This window comes from Melanerpes formicivorus, unplaced genomic scaffold (assembly GCF_026170545.1).
Source record: "Melanerpes formicivorus ecotype bairdi unplaced genomic scaffold, bMelFor1.0.p_v2 SCAF_12, whole genome shotgun sequence".
NCBI classification, from domain to species: domain Eukaryota; kingdom Metazoa; phylum Chordata; class Aves; order Piciformes; family Picidae; genus Melanerpes; species Melanerpes formicivorus.
Window position 1 is genome coordinate 21250362 of NW_027142364.1, and position 13153 is coordinate 21263514.

The 13153-nt window shown below is 48.4% G+C and overlaps 1 protein-coding gene across 1 annotated transcript in view; it reads left to right on the forward strand.

Annotated features, from left to right (window-relative positions):
• Positions 1–11867, forward strand: part of ATP13A4 (ATPase 13A4) — a 56895-nt gene extending 45028 nt beyond the window's left edge. Inside the window, exons 24-30 of the mRNA XM_068145654.1 lie at positions 136–232; positions 989–1061; positions 2259–2433; positions 3020–3234; positions 5009–5097; positions 7973–8053; positions 8552–11867. Coding sequence (XP_068001755.1) covers positions 136–232; positions 989–1061; positions 2259–2433; positions 3020–3234; positions 5009–5097; positions 7973–8053; positions 8552–8773 — 952 coding nt within the window. The 3' untranslated portion in view covers positions 8774–11867. The remainder of the gene's footprint in view (positions 1–135; positions 233–988; positions 1062–2258; positions 2434–3019; positions 3235–5008; positions 5098–7972; positions 8054–8551) is intronic.
• Positions 11868–13153: the final 1286 nt, after the last annotated feature.

A 13153-nucleotide genomic window follows, 5' to 3' on the forward strand; every position in this document is an offset into this window, starting at 1 on the left:
GGACAGAATTTATTGCTTTCACCTCCCAGTGAGCTATTGGCAGAGATTTCTCCCTTTGTGGCACATTTGGAGAGGACAGACAAGAGGAGCAGACCCATCACCTAATTGCTGTCCTTAATTCATGTCCTCCCACAGGGAAGGCCGTGCTGCCCTCGTCACTTCCTTCTGCATGTTCAAATACATGGCACTGTACAGCACCATTCAGTACCTGGGTGTTCTCCTCCTCTACTGGGTATGTCTTGGGAGCATGTTGGCTAGAACTGGATGAGCTATTACTCCCCTGTAGGAGAAGCATGCCAGGGGAGTCACAGCAAAATCAGAGCGTGGAGCTTTACCTTTATCTGAGCTGCAAACTTCTGTGGCACAGAATCATAGGTGCGTGATCCCATGGCCCTTCTGTGGCCAAATAACTTCAGCCAGTGGGCTCAAGATCCAAGCTGAGTAAAAAGAAGGCTGAGATTCAAACTTTTTTATTTGGCTGAGGGCACATGTCTGTGAAAAGGTTGAATCTGGTGGAAGCACAGACTCCTGCATTTTGTTCAGCTTTTAAAGCATGATTTAACTTTACAGCATGCAAAATCCTCTGGAGTGCCTTCAACCACTTTTACATGGCTTCTTCCCAAGGAGAGAGGAGGGCTTTGCATTCAGAAGTCACCCAGCACTCACCAAGCACGTCTCTTCAAATAGCCTTCTTTTTTTCTTGCACTGAGTGAGCTGGAAGTCTCCTTAGCCCCAACAATGCACAAAATGAGTAGTCACTGCAGGCCCAGTGGTGACAAATCTGTTGGCAGGGTGATGGCTGTGTGGTCCCCCCAGCTGCTGAATGGCATGTCAGAACAAAGAGCAGAGCATTAGCTCCATGGAGATAGCACAGCTTTCTGGAGGAGATGTAAACAAGCTCAAGGCAACCCTCTGATTCATGTTTTGTTTTCTTTGTTTGTTTGTGCTTTTCTTTGTGTTGTTTTGTTCTTTGTGTTCCTCTTTACAGCAACTAAACTCCTTTGGGAATTACCAGTTTTTATTCCAAGATCTGGCTATTACCACTGTAATTGGTGTGACAAGTAAGCCCCTTAGTCATCCTATGTATTAATGAGAGAATGATCTCAAATGGTTTTTTTTCACCTCCTTGGAAATGCATAATTCTGTGTACAGAAAAGAAGAAAAGAGAGACTACACAGAGTGCAGGATGCTTGGGTTAGAAAAGGAGATGTCTGGTTTGAGAAAAAGCTTTGAAATGAGATGGATAATTCTTAGTGGTGCATTTGCTGAGCAGGTAGGTTGTTGATAACTGTGATATTATCTCAAGAAGGAGTGAAAATAGACCTAATGCAATGGAAAGCCTATTCAGGGGTTTTCCTATTGACTTAGGAAGGCAGATAAAGAAGATGGTTAAGGATTAATGCCCAAATGAAACAGTGTAGGGACCAGCTGGAGTCCAACTCATATTTGAAGCCGTGTAGGCAGGAGGAATGTCAGTAAAGAGACAAGAAAACAAAGAACAAAGGAATGATGGATGTCAGGCAATATAGAGAGGAAGTTGAAGTCAAGAACAGGGGAGGAAACCAGTACTGGAGAAGAAAGAGAAAGATGGGATTGTTGAGACAGAGTAAGTGCAGGGAGGGGTTTAAAAGCAGGAAGGGTAGGGGCATGAAAAGTATGTAGCAAAAGCACAAGGCTGGCTGCTGTACCTGCTGGAGCACAGAGAGCTGGGAAAGGCCTCGACTGAAAAGGCTAAAACCCCCTCACAATACTGAGTGCCGAAAGCTACCGTGCTGTGAAACAGCCCATTTGGGACACTGCATCAAGGCTCTCTCTACAGATCTTTCATTCAGAGTTTGGATAACTTTGCCAGCCTTCAAAACTGAGCCTGACCTGTTGAGTCAGGTAATGCAGTCCTGTGCCAGCTCAGACAGCTGGGCACTCAGCAGCTCGTTCAGGAGGGGAGCAGGAAAGCCACAGCTGACGAGTAACAAAGAACAGGAGAGCCTGAGCGTGTCTGTACACCCTTGGGCCTGGCAGTAGCTAAATAACAGAAAAACCCAGCATTTTCGTTGCCACAATTGCCTCATTATAGCCAGAGGCCATCAAGTAGCCTCTTCTGCAGCCAGCAAGATTTTGTAAGAGAATAGCTCTGTGTTTGCCTTTGATAAGGCATTTGTATGCCTTATGAAGAACATTCCAAACTGTGAGAGTGCTGGCCACTGATAACACTCAGTGATTTACAGCAGCACCAGTAACCATGTCTCTGCGTGCTTCAGTGAGTTTCACAGGTGCCTATCCAAAGCTGGTTCCCTACAGACCCCCCAGCCAGCTCATCTCACCCCCGCTGCTGCTCTCTGTTGTACTTAACATCCTCTTCAGCCTCTGCATGCAGATCTTCGGGTTTGTTGCGGTCCAGGAGCAGCCTTGGTATGCCAAGGATGATATACACAGGTGGGTTCCTTTCTTTGGTCTCTGAGTGATGCAGGGCTGAACATGATCAACTTAACAAGGGTGATGAACACGGGTAGGTTCCCTGCTTGGGACTCTGAGTGATGCAGGGCTGAACATGATCAGCTTCACCACAGACCTGATCAGCAGCTGCAGGCAGCCCCTGTGCTTCCCCACAGGGTGCAAACACATTAACCAATGCTGTTTGCAGCTCCCTAACAAGCCCTCCAACAAGTCTGCTGTGCAGCACAGTGCATGTGAGCACAAAGAGGAGTCTTTGCTTGTAGGGAAGACCAGGCTATGTTTGAGCTCAGGCCCTGCCAAGTTCAGAAAGGTCAGCCCAGTGGGTGAGACTTGAGGACTTTGGCAGTAACCTACATCCTTGTGATAGCAGGAGGAAATCATGGCTGTGAGAGAGGACTCCTGATAGAGGTAACAGAAGCTGAGAGAAATCACAGAATGTTAGAGGTTGGAAGGGACCTCCAGAGATCCTCCACTCCCAACCCCCCTGCCAAAAGCAGGACCACCTAGGGATAGTGGATAACCAGGACAGTGATCATGCAGTGACCAGTGTGACACTCTTTTTCAGTGCCTGCCTCTCCACCAACAACCACACGAAGAATTCCTCCTCTGTTTCCAGCCTGGGGCTCCATGGGGCGAGTGATGGAGCCCAGGGGCAAACGGACAATGGCTACAAGAGCTATGAGAACACCACAGTGTGGCTGCTAAGTACCATCAACTGCCTCATCGTGGCACTTGTGTTTTCCAAGGGAAAACCTTTCAGGCAACCCATCTACACAAACTGTTAAGTACGGGGAGCAAGGGAGGGATCTGTGAGTCAACTCAGATGGTCAGTTCACCAGGGCAAAATGAAAACTTGGCCAAAGTGGTGCCAGACAAAAAGCAGGAGGCCAGCATGAAGTTTCTAGATGACCAAAGGGCACCTTCTCTCAAGTTGTAGCGGTGGTGGCATCCTGCTCACTGAGCTGGGCCCACAGTTTGTGTTTCTGCACTGATAGAACTTGGCCCTGGCATTTGGATTTCCAAAACAGACAAATGGGGCTTGGTAAGGAGTAGCAGAAAGCTGCTGTTGGCTGGAGGAAGCAGCACGTTGCGTAAGGCAGCGTGAGTGACACACCTCAAGAAGAGCCAGAATTAGGTAGTCTCATCTAATTTGAGAGAAGTCTGGTGGGCCTGTTCTGCCTCTGAAAGACTGCTCATATGAATGGAAAGCGAGCAGCTGTGATTGTGGCAGTTCTGAAAGTTGCAGTAGAGGCACAAGAGAGCTTTTCTTTCTCTCTGTGGGACGAATCCTGCGGCTATCCTCTCAGGCAAAGCTCTCCTTTTGCTGAAGAGTTAAATTAATGCTGCAGGTGTCATGGCTTTGCTGTTTAGGTATAATGACAGGGGAGGAGATATTCCTCCCAGATAACAGGAGAGTCCCCCAGAACCAAGCAAAACCAGAGGGGTTGGAGAGTGAAGTTTGGGGTATACCAGTGGATGAGAGCATGGGTTTACTCATCGTTGAAATGTTTACCTACAGATGGGGAGGGCACTAGAATTACACACTCTAGATCCTGGTCAAAAGCAAAGTCTTAATGTCACTGAATTTGAGGGCAGAGTTCCTAATCACATTGACAAGAGCAAGTCTCATCCTGGACATGTTTCTGAAGGGAGGTGTTTAGGAAGAGGCTGGATGGGGTGCTCAGTGCCATGGTTTAGTTGGTTAGATGGTGTTGGGTGATAGGTTGGACTCCATGATCTCAAAGGTCACTTCCAACATGGTTAATTCTATTCTCTTCTGCTTCTCTTCTCTTCTCTTCTCTTCTCTTCTCTTCTCTTCTCTTCTCTTCTCTTCTCTTCTCTTCTCTTCTCTTCTCTTCTCTTCTCTTCTCTTCTCTTCTCTTCTCTTCTCTTCTCTTCTCTTCTCTTCTCTTCTCTTCTCTTCTCTTCTCTTCTCTTCTCTTCTCTTCTCTTCTCTTCTCTTCTCTTCTCTTCTCTTCTCTTCTCTTCTCTTCCTATTCTCCTCTAATTATTCTATTCTATTCTATTCTATTCTATTCTATTCTATTCTATTCTATTCTATTCTATTCTATTCTATTCTATTCTATTCTATTCTATTCTATTCTATTCTATTCTATTCCATTCCATCCCATCCCATCCCATCCCATCCCATCCCATCCCATCCCATCCCATCCCATCCCATTCCATTCCATTCCATTCCAGAAGCTCCCACTGACACTGAGCTCAGGGTGAGACTCACTGGTAGGCTCTAAGGCTTCTCAAATGTATGAGGTGAGAAAAAAAGTCTTCCAAATACCTGCTTGACATTTTAAATCTGTGGCTACAGGCCTTGTCACATCCTCACCTGTATCTGCTTGACCAAGTAGAGCTGGGGGTTTACCTTGATCATTTCCCTTGGCTGAAAGTTCCTTCGTATCTTCTTGTCTCATGGGTTTTGCTGTTTGAGTTTTCAAACCATTTGACACAGAAAATGATTGCAGCTCCTGTAGCACAGGCTAGCAGCTGAGATTGCTCACAAATCTGTAGTTTCATGTGCCTCTTCTTGTCCCTTCAGATGTGTTCGTACTGGTGCTCACAGTGCAGCTGGGCGTTTGCCTCTTCTTGGTGTTTGCTGACATTGATGACCTCTACTCTAAGATGGATGTGAGTATAGGTCCAAGGGAGGCTTTCTCCCATGCCAGTCCCATTACAAGTGCACTGAGCTCCTTTTTAACAAGAGGAACAGACTTTTGCAGGGATGAATGACACCTTGAAAGACAGATCAGATTTAATCAGATGGATTTTAGACTATGGGGTTGAGGAACCTTCTGGAGATAGGGGGAGCCTTTTGGAGGGGGAAGTTTAAGCTTTGTCCTAGAAAGAAGTTCTTCACAGACAGAGAGATTGCCCACTGGAATGGGCTGCCCAGGGAGGGGGTGGGGTTGATGTCCCTGGCTGTATTTATGAAAAGACTGGGTGAGGCACTCAGTGCCATGGTCTAGTTGATTAGTTAGGGTTGGATAATTGGTTGGACTTGATGATCTTGGAGGTCTCTTCCAACCTGGCTGATTATGAACTGCATCAAGAGAAGCAGAGCCAGCAGGTCGAGGGAGGTGATTCTCCCCCTCTACTCCCCTCTGGTGAGATCACACCTGGAGTGGTGCATCCTGTTCTGGAGCCTCTATTGCAGGAAGCATCTGGAGGTGCTGGAAAGTATCCAGAGAAGGGCCATGAGGATGAGCAGAGGGCTGGAGTTTCTCTGCTGTGAGGACAGACTGAGGGAGTTGCGGTTGTGCAGGCTGGAGAGGAGAAGGCTCCCAGGAGACCTTCTTGTGGCCTTCCAGTATCTGAAGAGGGCTACAAAAAAGCTGGGGAGGGACTTTTGAGGGTGTCAGGGAGTGATAAGACTGGGGGAAATGGAGCAAAACTAGACATGGGAAGATTCAGATTGGATGTTAGGAAGAAGTTCTTCCCCATGAGGGTGGTGAGAGCCTGGCACAGGTTGCCCAGGGAGGTGGTGGAAGCCTCATCCCTGGAGGTGTTTGCAGCCAGGCTGGATGTGGCTGTGAGCAACGTGCTGTGGTGTGAGGTGTCCCTGGCCATGGCAGGGGGTTGGAACTGGCTGAGCCTTGAAGTCCCTTCCAACCCTGACAATTCTATGACTCTGTGTAATGTACTTCCAAACAAAGGTCTGTTTGTTCTGGCACCTGGGCTACCCCACATGCGTGTGTGATTGTTTCAGTGCACTGCCCATGCAAGGGAAGATGACATCAGTAAGCTTGTCATGCTTGGTGTGTGGGTGACATGGTGGTTGTGAAGTCAGGGGAAGAAAGGGGCTGAGCCCTGCAAGTTTGAAACAAAGCCCCATGCACTCGTGTTTCCCAGACCGTGCTGCTCTGCACAAAGATCCTCTTGCAAAGAAGATCTGCCAGCACTCACAGCAGCTCTCACTTCCCAGGTTTTTCAGGCTCCTGGTTTGAGCTTCAGACAGCCCACAGTTTCTTAAGGCAGCATTTGCATTTAGAACAGTTGTAGAGAAAGACAAGTGGGATTCTTATGGCAACAGAGTCCTGTGTCCTTGATTAATAAATACCAACAGGGCTTGGTCTGTTTAGTCTGGCAGAATGCAAGATGGGAGCTGCCTTGTGCAAACCCATCCTAGGGAAAACACAGGGGAAGGATAAGATCTCCATTGCATGTAGGGCAGGGTAATCAATAGGCCTGGCAATTGGTATGTTGAGGCTGAGAGATGTTAACTTCCTTCACTGTAACTCCCACAGCCTTACAGCAGGAGTCAGAGGAGCAGAACAAAGGCAGCACAGAGCTATTTCTTCAGTGTTTGCAACCAGAATGATGAGGTGTGGTGGTTTGGAATGTGAAGCACCAAACATGATGCAGCTTCCAGTGCTGTATGTTTGCATGATGGGTTTAGAAATGGAAGTAATGAAACATGGAAAGAGAAGCACAGAGAAAGGGAATGGCCCTGGATTTTGAATGGCAAGCAGCCTAGCTGAAGGTGCCTCACCGAGTAACTGTTTCCAGAGCAGCGACTTCAGCAGTCCCAGTTAAAGAACCTGCCACGAGATGGCACTTTAAAGCCAGTCTTGGTCCGACTGTGGCCTCTGATACCAGACACAGAACATTGTCAGCACTGCAGCTGTGAGGGAGGGCTGCCTTTGGGAGAGCTGCAAAACTCCCGGGCTGCCTGGATCTGCTGAGAAGGGAGAAAAAGGAAGTGGCAATAAGAATCTCTGTAGTAGCCTAGTCCTGGAGAAACTGCTGATCCAAGTTTGGGATCTCAGCTGCTCCTCTAGAAGAAGTTGAGCTGCAGCCAGGAAGGCAGCGCTGCCGGCTGTGGGAAGCTGGAGATGGGTCTGGAGCTGACATGCTCAGCCTTTGAGCTGTTTCTTACACCTGAAAGAAAGGAAGCATTTGGATTTCCTGTTGCAGTCCTGGGTGTGGAGTTCTCTGCTGCATCTTACAGTTTAAAAACACCTTCATCAATAATTCCTCAAGACAAGTAGCAGTATTGACTCATCAGGCAGTGTGGGATTCTGGCTTGTGATGACACAAAGCTGGTGAAAGGTCTTAGCACACAAGTCCTGTGAGGAGCAGCTGAGGGAACAGGGGTGGTTGTGGAAAAGGAAGCTGGGGGGAGACTTTATTGCTCTTTACAAGGAAGTTGTAGTGAAATGGGAGTGAGTCTCTCATCCCCAGTATGACAGGAGAAGGGGAAATGGCCTCAAGTCTAGGGTTTAGATTTATTAGGAAAAATGTCTTCACTGCCAGGCTTCTCAAGCACTGGAACAGAACTGCCCAGGGCAGTGGTGGATGCACCATCCCTGAAGGTATTTACAAGACATGTAGTTGTGTTGCTTGGGGCCATGGTTTAGTGGTGGAGTTGGCAGTGTCACTTCTGTGGTTGGATCTGATGATCTCAAGGGCCTTTTCCAACCCAAATGGTTCTGTGGCACAAGCTGCCACCAGAGTCTAGTGCACACATGTGGTGTTGAACAGTTCCTCCTGCTTCTTTCTCCAGCTTGTTTGCACCCCCACCCCGTGGCGGATCTCCATGGTGATAATGCTTGCAGTCACATTTGCTGTGTCCTTCCTTGTTGAGGTGAGCATGCTTCACTGAATGGCACTAATTGGAGAGATGAAGGGATCAGATCTCACTCTTTCTCCCTCCTCCTGAGCCCAGCTTGGGAATGTCTAGTAAAACAGGACGTTGCTGCTACCTTGCCCTTCTCCTTCCACAAAGTCCCATCTCTGAGCAATCAGATAGAAGGGAATGCAATGCCCAGCCACCTTTTCTTTCCTCTAGTGAGTAGAATGTATCAGGCCCTGCACCAGGCTAGAGGAATATGGGCAGCCTTTGGCATTTTCTACTCAGATCCTGAAGACTCTTAGGAGCAGCTGATCCCAGTTTCCTGGTGGAGAGCTCTTGTGGAGCTGGTATGAGAAGTAGTCAGCAAAACACTGCTTAAGGGATGTGAATGAGCAGGATAGGGTAGGACACCTGGGTCTCTACTACTTGCCCCGCGTATATCTTGTGGATGAAGAAGGAAAACTCTTGTCCAGGTTCTCCAGAATCTTCCTTTTGCTCTTGCTCTTACAGGAAGCTGTCATTGAGAACAGATCCTTATGGCTGCTGCTGAAGAAGACCTTCCGGTACCACTCGAAGAGCCATTACAAGCGGCTGCAGCGTGTGCTAGAGCAGGACTCAGCCTGGCCACCTCTCCATGAAACCTCCTTCTCTGACTCTCTGGCAATAGCAGTAGAAGGAAATATGGGAGGCCATAGCAATCCAACATTTGACAGCAATGAGGAAGCACTCTGAAACGAACTGCAGAGGACGCCTGGCCAGCAGAGTTGTGTTTGGCTGTGGAAGGATGTTCTCAGAGACACAGGAGGAAGGACTGACGACCAGCTCTGACTGATTTTTCAATTAGCTGGAAGCAGAAAAGCTGGCACCAGTGAAACAAAATCACAACAGTGTTTCCCCTGTCCCCTTGCCCATGTACAAACAGCTGCCAGCTGTAAATGGAATAGTTTGATGAATACCTAGAAACCCCTCATTGCCGCTTCCCTCTCTTGAGCTACGTTACGCTGTTCACAAAGGTGGGAGCTCCTCCAGGTGAAAAGCAGCTAATTCAGATATTAAAATCATAGAATGCATTGGGTTGGAAGGGACCTTTAAAGGTCATGTAGTCCAACACCCTTGCAGGAAGCAGGTTGTTCAGAGCCCTGTCAAACCTGACCTCGAATGTGTTTGGGGGTGGGACCTCCACCAGCTCCCTGGGCAGCCTGTTTCAGCATTCCACCATCCTCACAGTAAAGAGGATTTACATCCTAACATCCAGTCTAAATCTAGTTTAAAACCATTGCCCATTGTCCTGTTGCTTCATGCCCTTGCAAATAGTCCCTCCACAGCTTTCTAGCAGCCTCCTTTTGGGGTCTCAAAGGCCACTCTAAGATCTCCTTGGAGCCTTCTCTTACCCAGGCTGAACAAGCCCAACTCTCTCAGCCTGATACCAGCATTCTCTGGAGAGATCCCTTTCCAGAAGACAAGTAGAACTTACTACTGAACACATCAAGTCCAGCCATCAAAGTCCCTGCCACAAAGCCACACAACTTGACACAAACAAGAAATGGGTCCCACTTGTACATAAAAGTGCCTCCAATGTTAACAAGAGCTCCCAGTTTGCAGCAAAATCCACTGGCAAGTGAGGGCTGGATGCTCTATGCACTCCCTTCAGCTGAAGGAGACACCAAAGAGCAGGTTGGGAGAATCATCCCTGACATCCTCTGAGACACAGTGACATTTGCCTTGGAGGCAAAACTCACTGTCCTATTTGTGAACCCCTGCACACAAGGCATGTATTGTTGCCTGTGATAAACTGGCAGCTGCAGCAGCTCTGCACACCAGCCATGTAGTTTATGTTTATGCCACAACAGACAGTCTAAAAGGATCAACTTGTGGCAAACCTGTGACACTTGTAGGGTCAACAAGGTGAAGACCTGCTGCTGAAATACCACTTTACCTGCAAGAGAATGGGATCCAGATGCTAGGTGACACATATGCCCGGGGAGGTGGTGGAGTCCCCGTCCCTGGAGGTGTTCAAGAGGGGATTGGATGTGGCACTTGGTGCCTTGGTCTAGTAGTCATGAGGTGGTGGGTGACAGGTTGGACTTGATGATCTTTGAGCTCTTTTCCAACCTCGTTGATTCTATGATTCTATATAGCACCTTTGGTGCTATATTAAAGGTTCCAGTTTACATCCCAGTGTTGGGCTGGTCTCTCCAAAATGGGTCTGGGAACGTATTTAGTGTCAGAATGAGAAATAAGCAGAGCTAAGAGCTTCAAGACTGTTTAGGATTCCCATCTGTGTTTTGCCTTTTGAGGGTCTCTCTCATTTGAAATAACCCTTCACTTCTGGAAACCAGGATGCCAACAAGCATCCTCCCACCTGCAGGCTGTCTGCCAGGTGCCTGCCGTGGTCCTTTTGCCCATCCTCACCCGCTGTGCATGCAAGAGGGGCAGGTACACCGTGGGTGCTTAGTTGTGTTTGAGCAGCTGAAGTTGCTGCTTGGCACACCCAGCCTGCAGCACTCACAGAGCAGCAGAGAAAGAAAGAAAAAAAGACCTAGGAGCTAGGCACTCAACAAAAAGAGAGGGGGCAGGGGGGGAAGGGTACTCCAGGCTGTGTAAATGCAGAGACAGATTTACAGCCCTGCATGTGGCTTCCACAGTCTGCACTCCAAGCTATCCAAACACAGATGAAGAATCCCCTAGGGACCTGGTGCTCCAGGCTCCCTGTCTCCTTTTGTGACTGGCAGTGGGCACCATGTGGCCAGGCCCCCGGTGAGCCTTGCCGGCAGCCACTGTTCATCTTCGTTAGCTTTCTGCAACTAAATCAACGAGGCAGACTCCCCGGAGCTCAGCTGATCTACTGAGCCATGCAACCCCTCTGAGCACCTAATGCCAAAGATTTGATTTAGCTTTTGAAACTCACTTGTCCTAGCTGATGAAGGAAGAACATCACTTGTAGTTTTATCCTTCCCTCCTCCTTCTATTTTTATGACTTGTGTGTCTTGATGCACTCGCTGCAGTTTTTGCTCTACTCATCAGCACTCTAGAGCTCGGCCTGCTTGGCAGCACACACGACCATTTCAGAGCTGCAGACCCTCACCAATAGCAGCTGTAGGTGTAGATGATGTTAACAAGCCAGAAGCTTTTACAAGACACAGCAGCTTTCCACTCGCAGAGCCCCTTTTGTCTAAGGAGCTTGATGCACTCCAGGCGGCTCTTCAGGGGGATTACAGAGGAAGCTGTGGAGACAAAGCACCTGTCAAGAATCAATTGGGAAAGGAAAGCACAAATAGCTGGAGCCTAGACCATCCAGTTCAAGGAGAAGAAAATTCAGCTATCATACCTTGGAGGTGTCTGGTGCCAACAACTGAGTTTAGAGGACTTGTTCCTTGCACTTAGGGCTTCTGAAGTCTTCCTGTTGGGAAAATAGACCTGAAGCATCCTTCACAAACCTCATCCACCTGACAGTGCTCAACCCTCTACTGCCTTTGTCTAGCTGGTGGGCAGATGGCACTCAGCCCCTGAGCTAGGAGGGTCATGCTGTGCTGCAGGATGGTTCAGTGCACCAGGAGCTAATCGCCAAATGCATGCAAGGAATGGCAGCGCTCAGACAACGCCGGTCAGGCCAGGCTGCTTGAATTTGCTTCCTGGTTGGTTATCAAAATGGGGACACAATTCTTCTTCTAAGAAGTGCTGTTACCTGCTAGAGATGCTAAATGCTTGTTGTAGCTGCCTTTTAAACTTCTAGGGAGAGGAGATGGCTCGTTTGTGTGGACCACGTTGTGCCTGATTAACTGCAAACATTCCACCGAATGCAGCCTGCCTTATTTGCTGCAATAAATATAAATCCAATTTAAAGCCTCTTTCTGCTTCTTTGGGGGCACAGGCTGCTGTTTTATGGCTCTCTGCAGTTCACCTTTGAATTTCTTTACACTTCAAAAAGAACCTTTTTGGCACGGCAACAGCTTCAGCTTTCCTCACAGCTGAATGGAAACTTGGCACTTGAGCAAAACCAGAGATTTATTAAGTGCACAAAGAAGGGGAAAAGAGCAGCAAGGTGGGACCTGCTGTGCACCAGCAGAGGAGGAGAGTTCAGGCTGTAGAAAGTGAGAAGATGAAAAAGGCAGGCAGCCTGTTCTGCTTTCAGCTGGGACAGAGTTAATTTGCCCAGGGAGGTGGTGGAGTCCCCATCCCTGGAGGTGTTCAAGAGGGGATTGGATGTGGCACTTGGTGCCATGGTTTAGTAGTCATGAGGTCTTGGGTGACAGGTTGGACTTGGTGATCTTTGAGATCTCTTCTAACCTTATTGATTCTATGATTCTATGATAATTTCCTTCCTAGTAGCCAGTGCAGTGCTGTGGTTTGGATTTAGTATAAGAATAAAGCAGACATCACACCAATGGCTTAGCTTTTAGTAAGTGGTGCTTATTCTACCCAGCTTGTTCTAAGGTAAGGAGTTTGAAATTCCCCCTGCTGTGCCAACAAGCAGGTGTGCAGGAAGCTGGGGGGAGCGTGGCCAGGACAGCTGAGTGCCCCTCCTTGGGTACCAAAAAGGACTGCCATGGTTTAACCCCAGCCAGCAACTGAGCCCCACACAGCTGCTTGCTCGCTCCTTTCCCCTGCTCAGTGGGATGGAGAGGAGGATTGGAAGGGAAAGTAAAACTGGTGGGTAGAGATAATAACAGTTCTGTAATTAAAATCAGAGAGTCACAGAGTGCCAGGTTGGAAGGGACTCCAAGGGTCATCTGCTGCAGCCTTGCTAGGGGGTAGTGCAGTTGACCTGAGAAGGCCCAGCACCCTGGCAAGCTGAGTCCTGAGCCTGACCAGTGTAGGGGAATTCACTGCTTCTCCTGGCAGAGGGTTCCAGAGCCTAACTCTTCTCATTGTGAAAAATTTTGCTGTAGGTTCCAGGTGGAATCTCCCCAGGAGTGACTTGTACCCATTGCCCCTTGTCTTTTGCATTTGAAGGGAGTCTCCATCGTTCTGGCAACCACCCTTTATGTACTGGTACATGGTTATGAGGTCTCCCCTGAGCCTTCCCTTCTCAAGGCTGCACAACCCTAGCTCTTTCGTCCCTTACTCATGTGGCAAACTTCTCATCTCTTGCCATGTAGGTCACACTTTCCT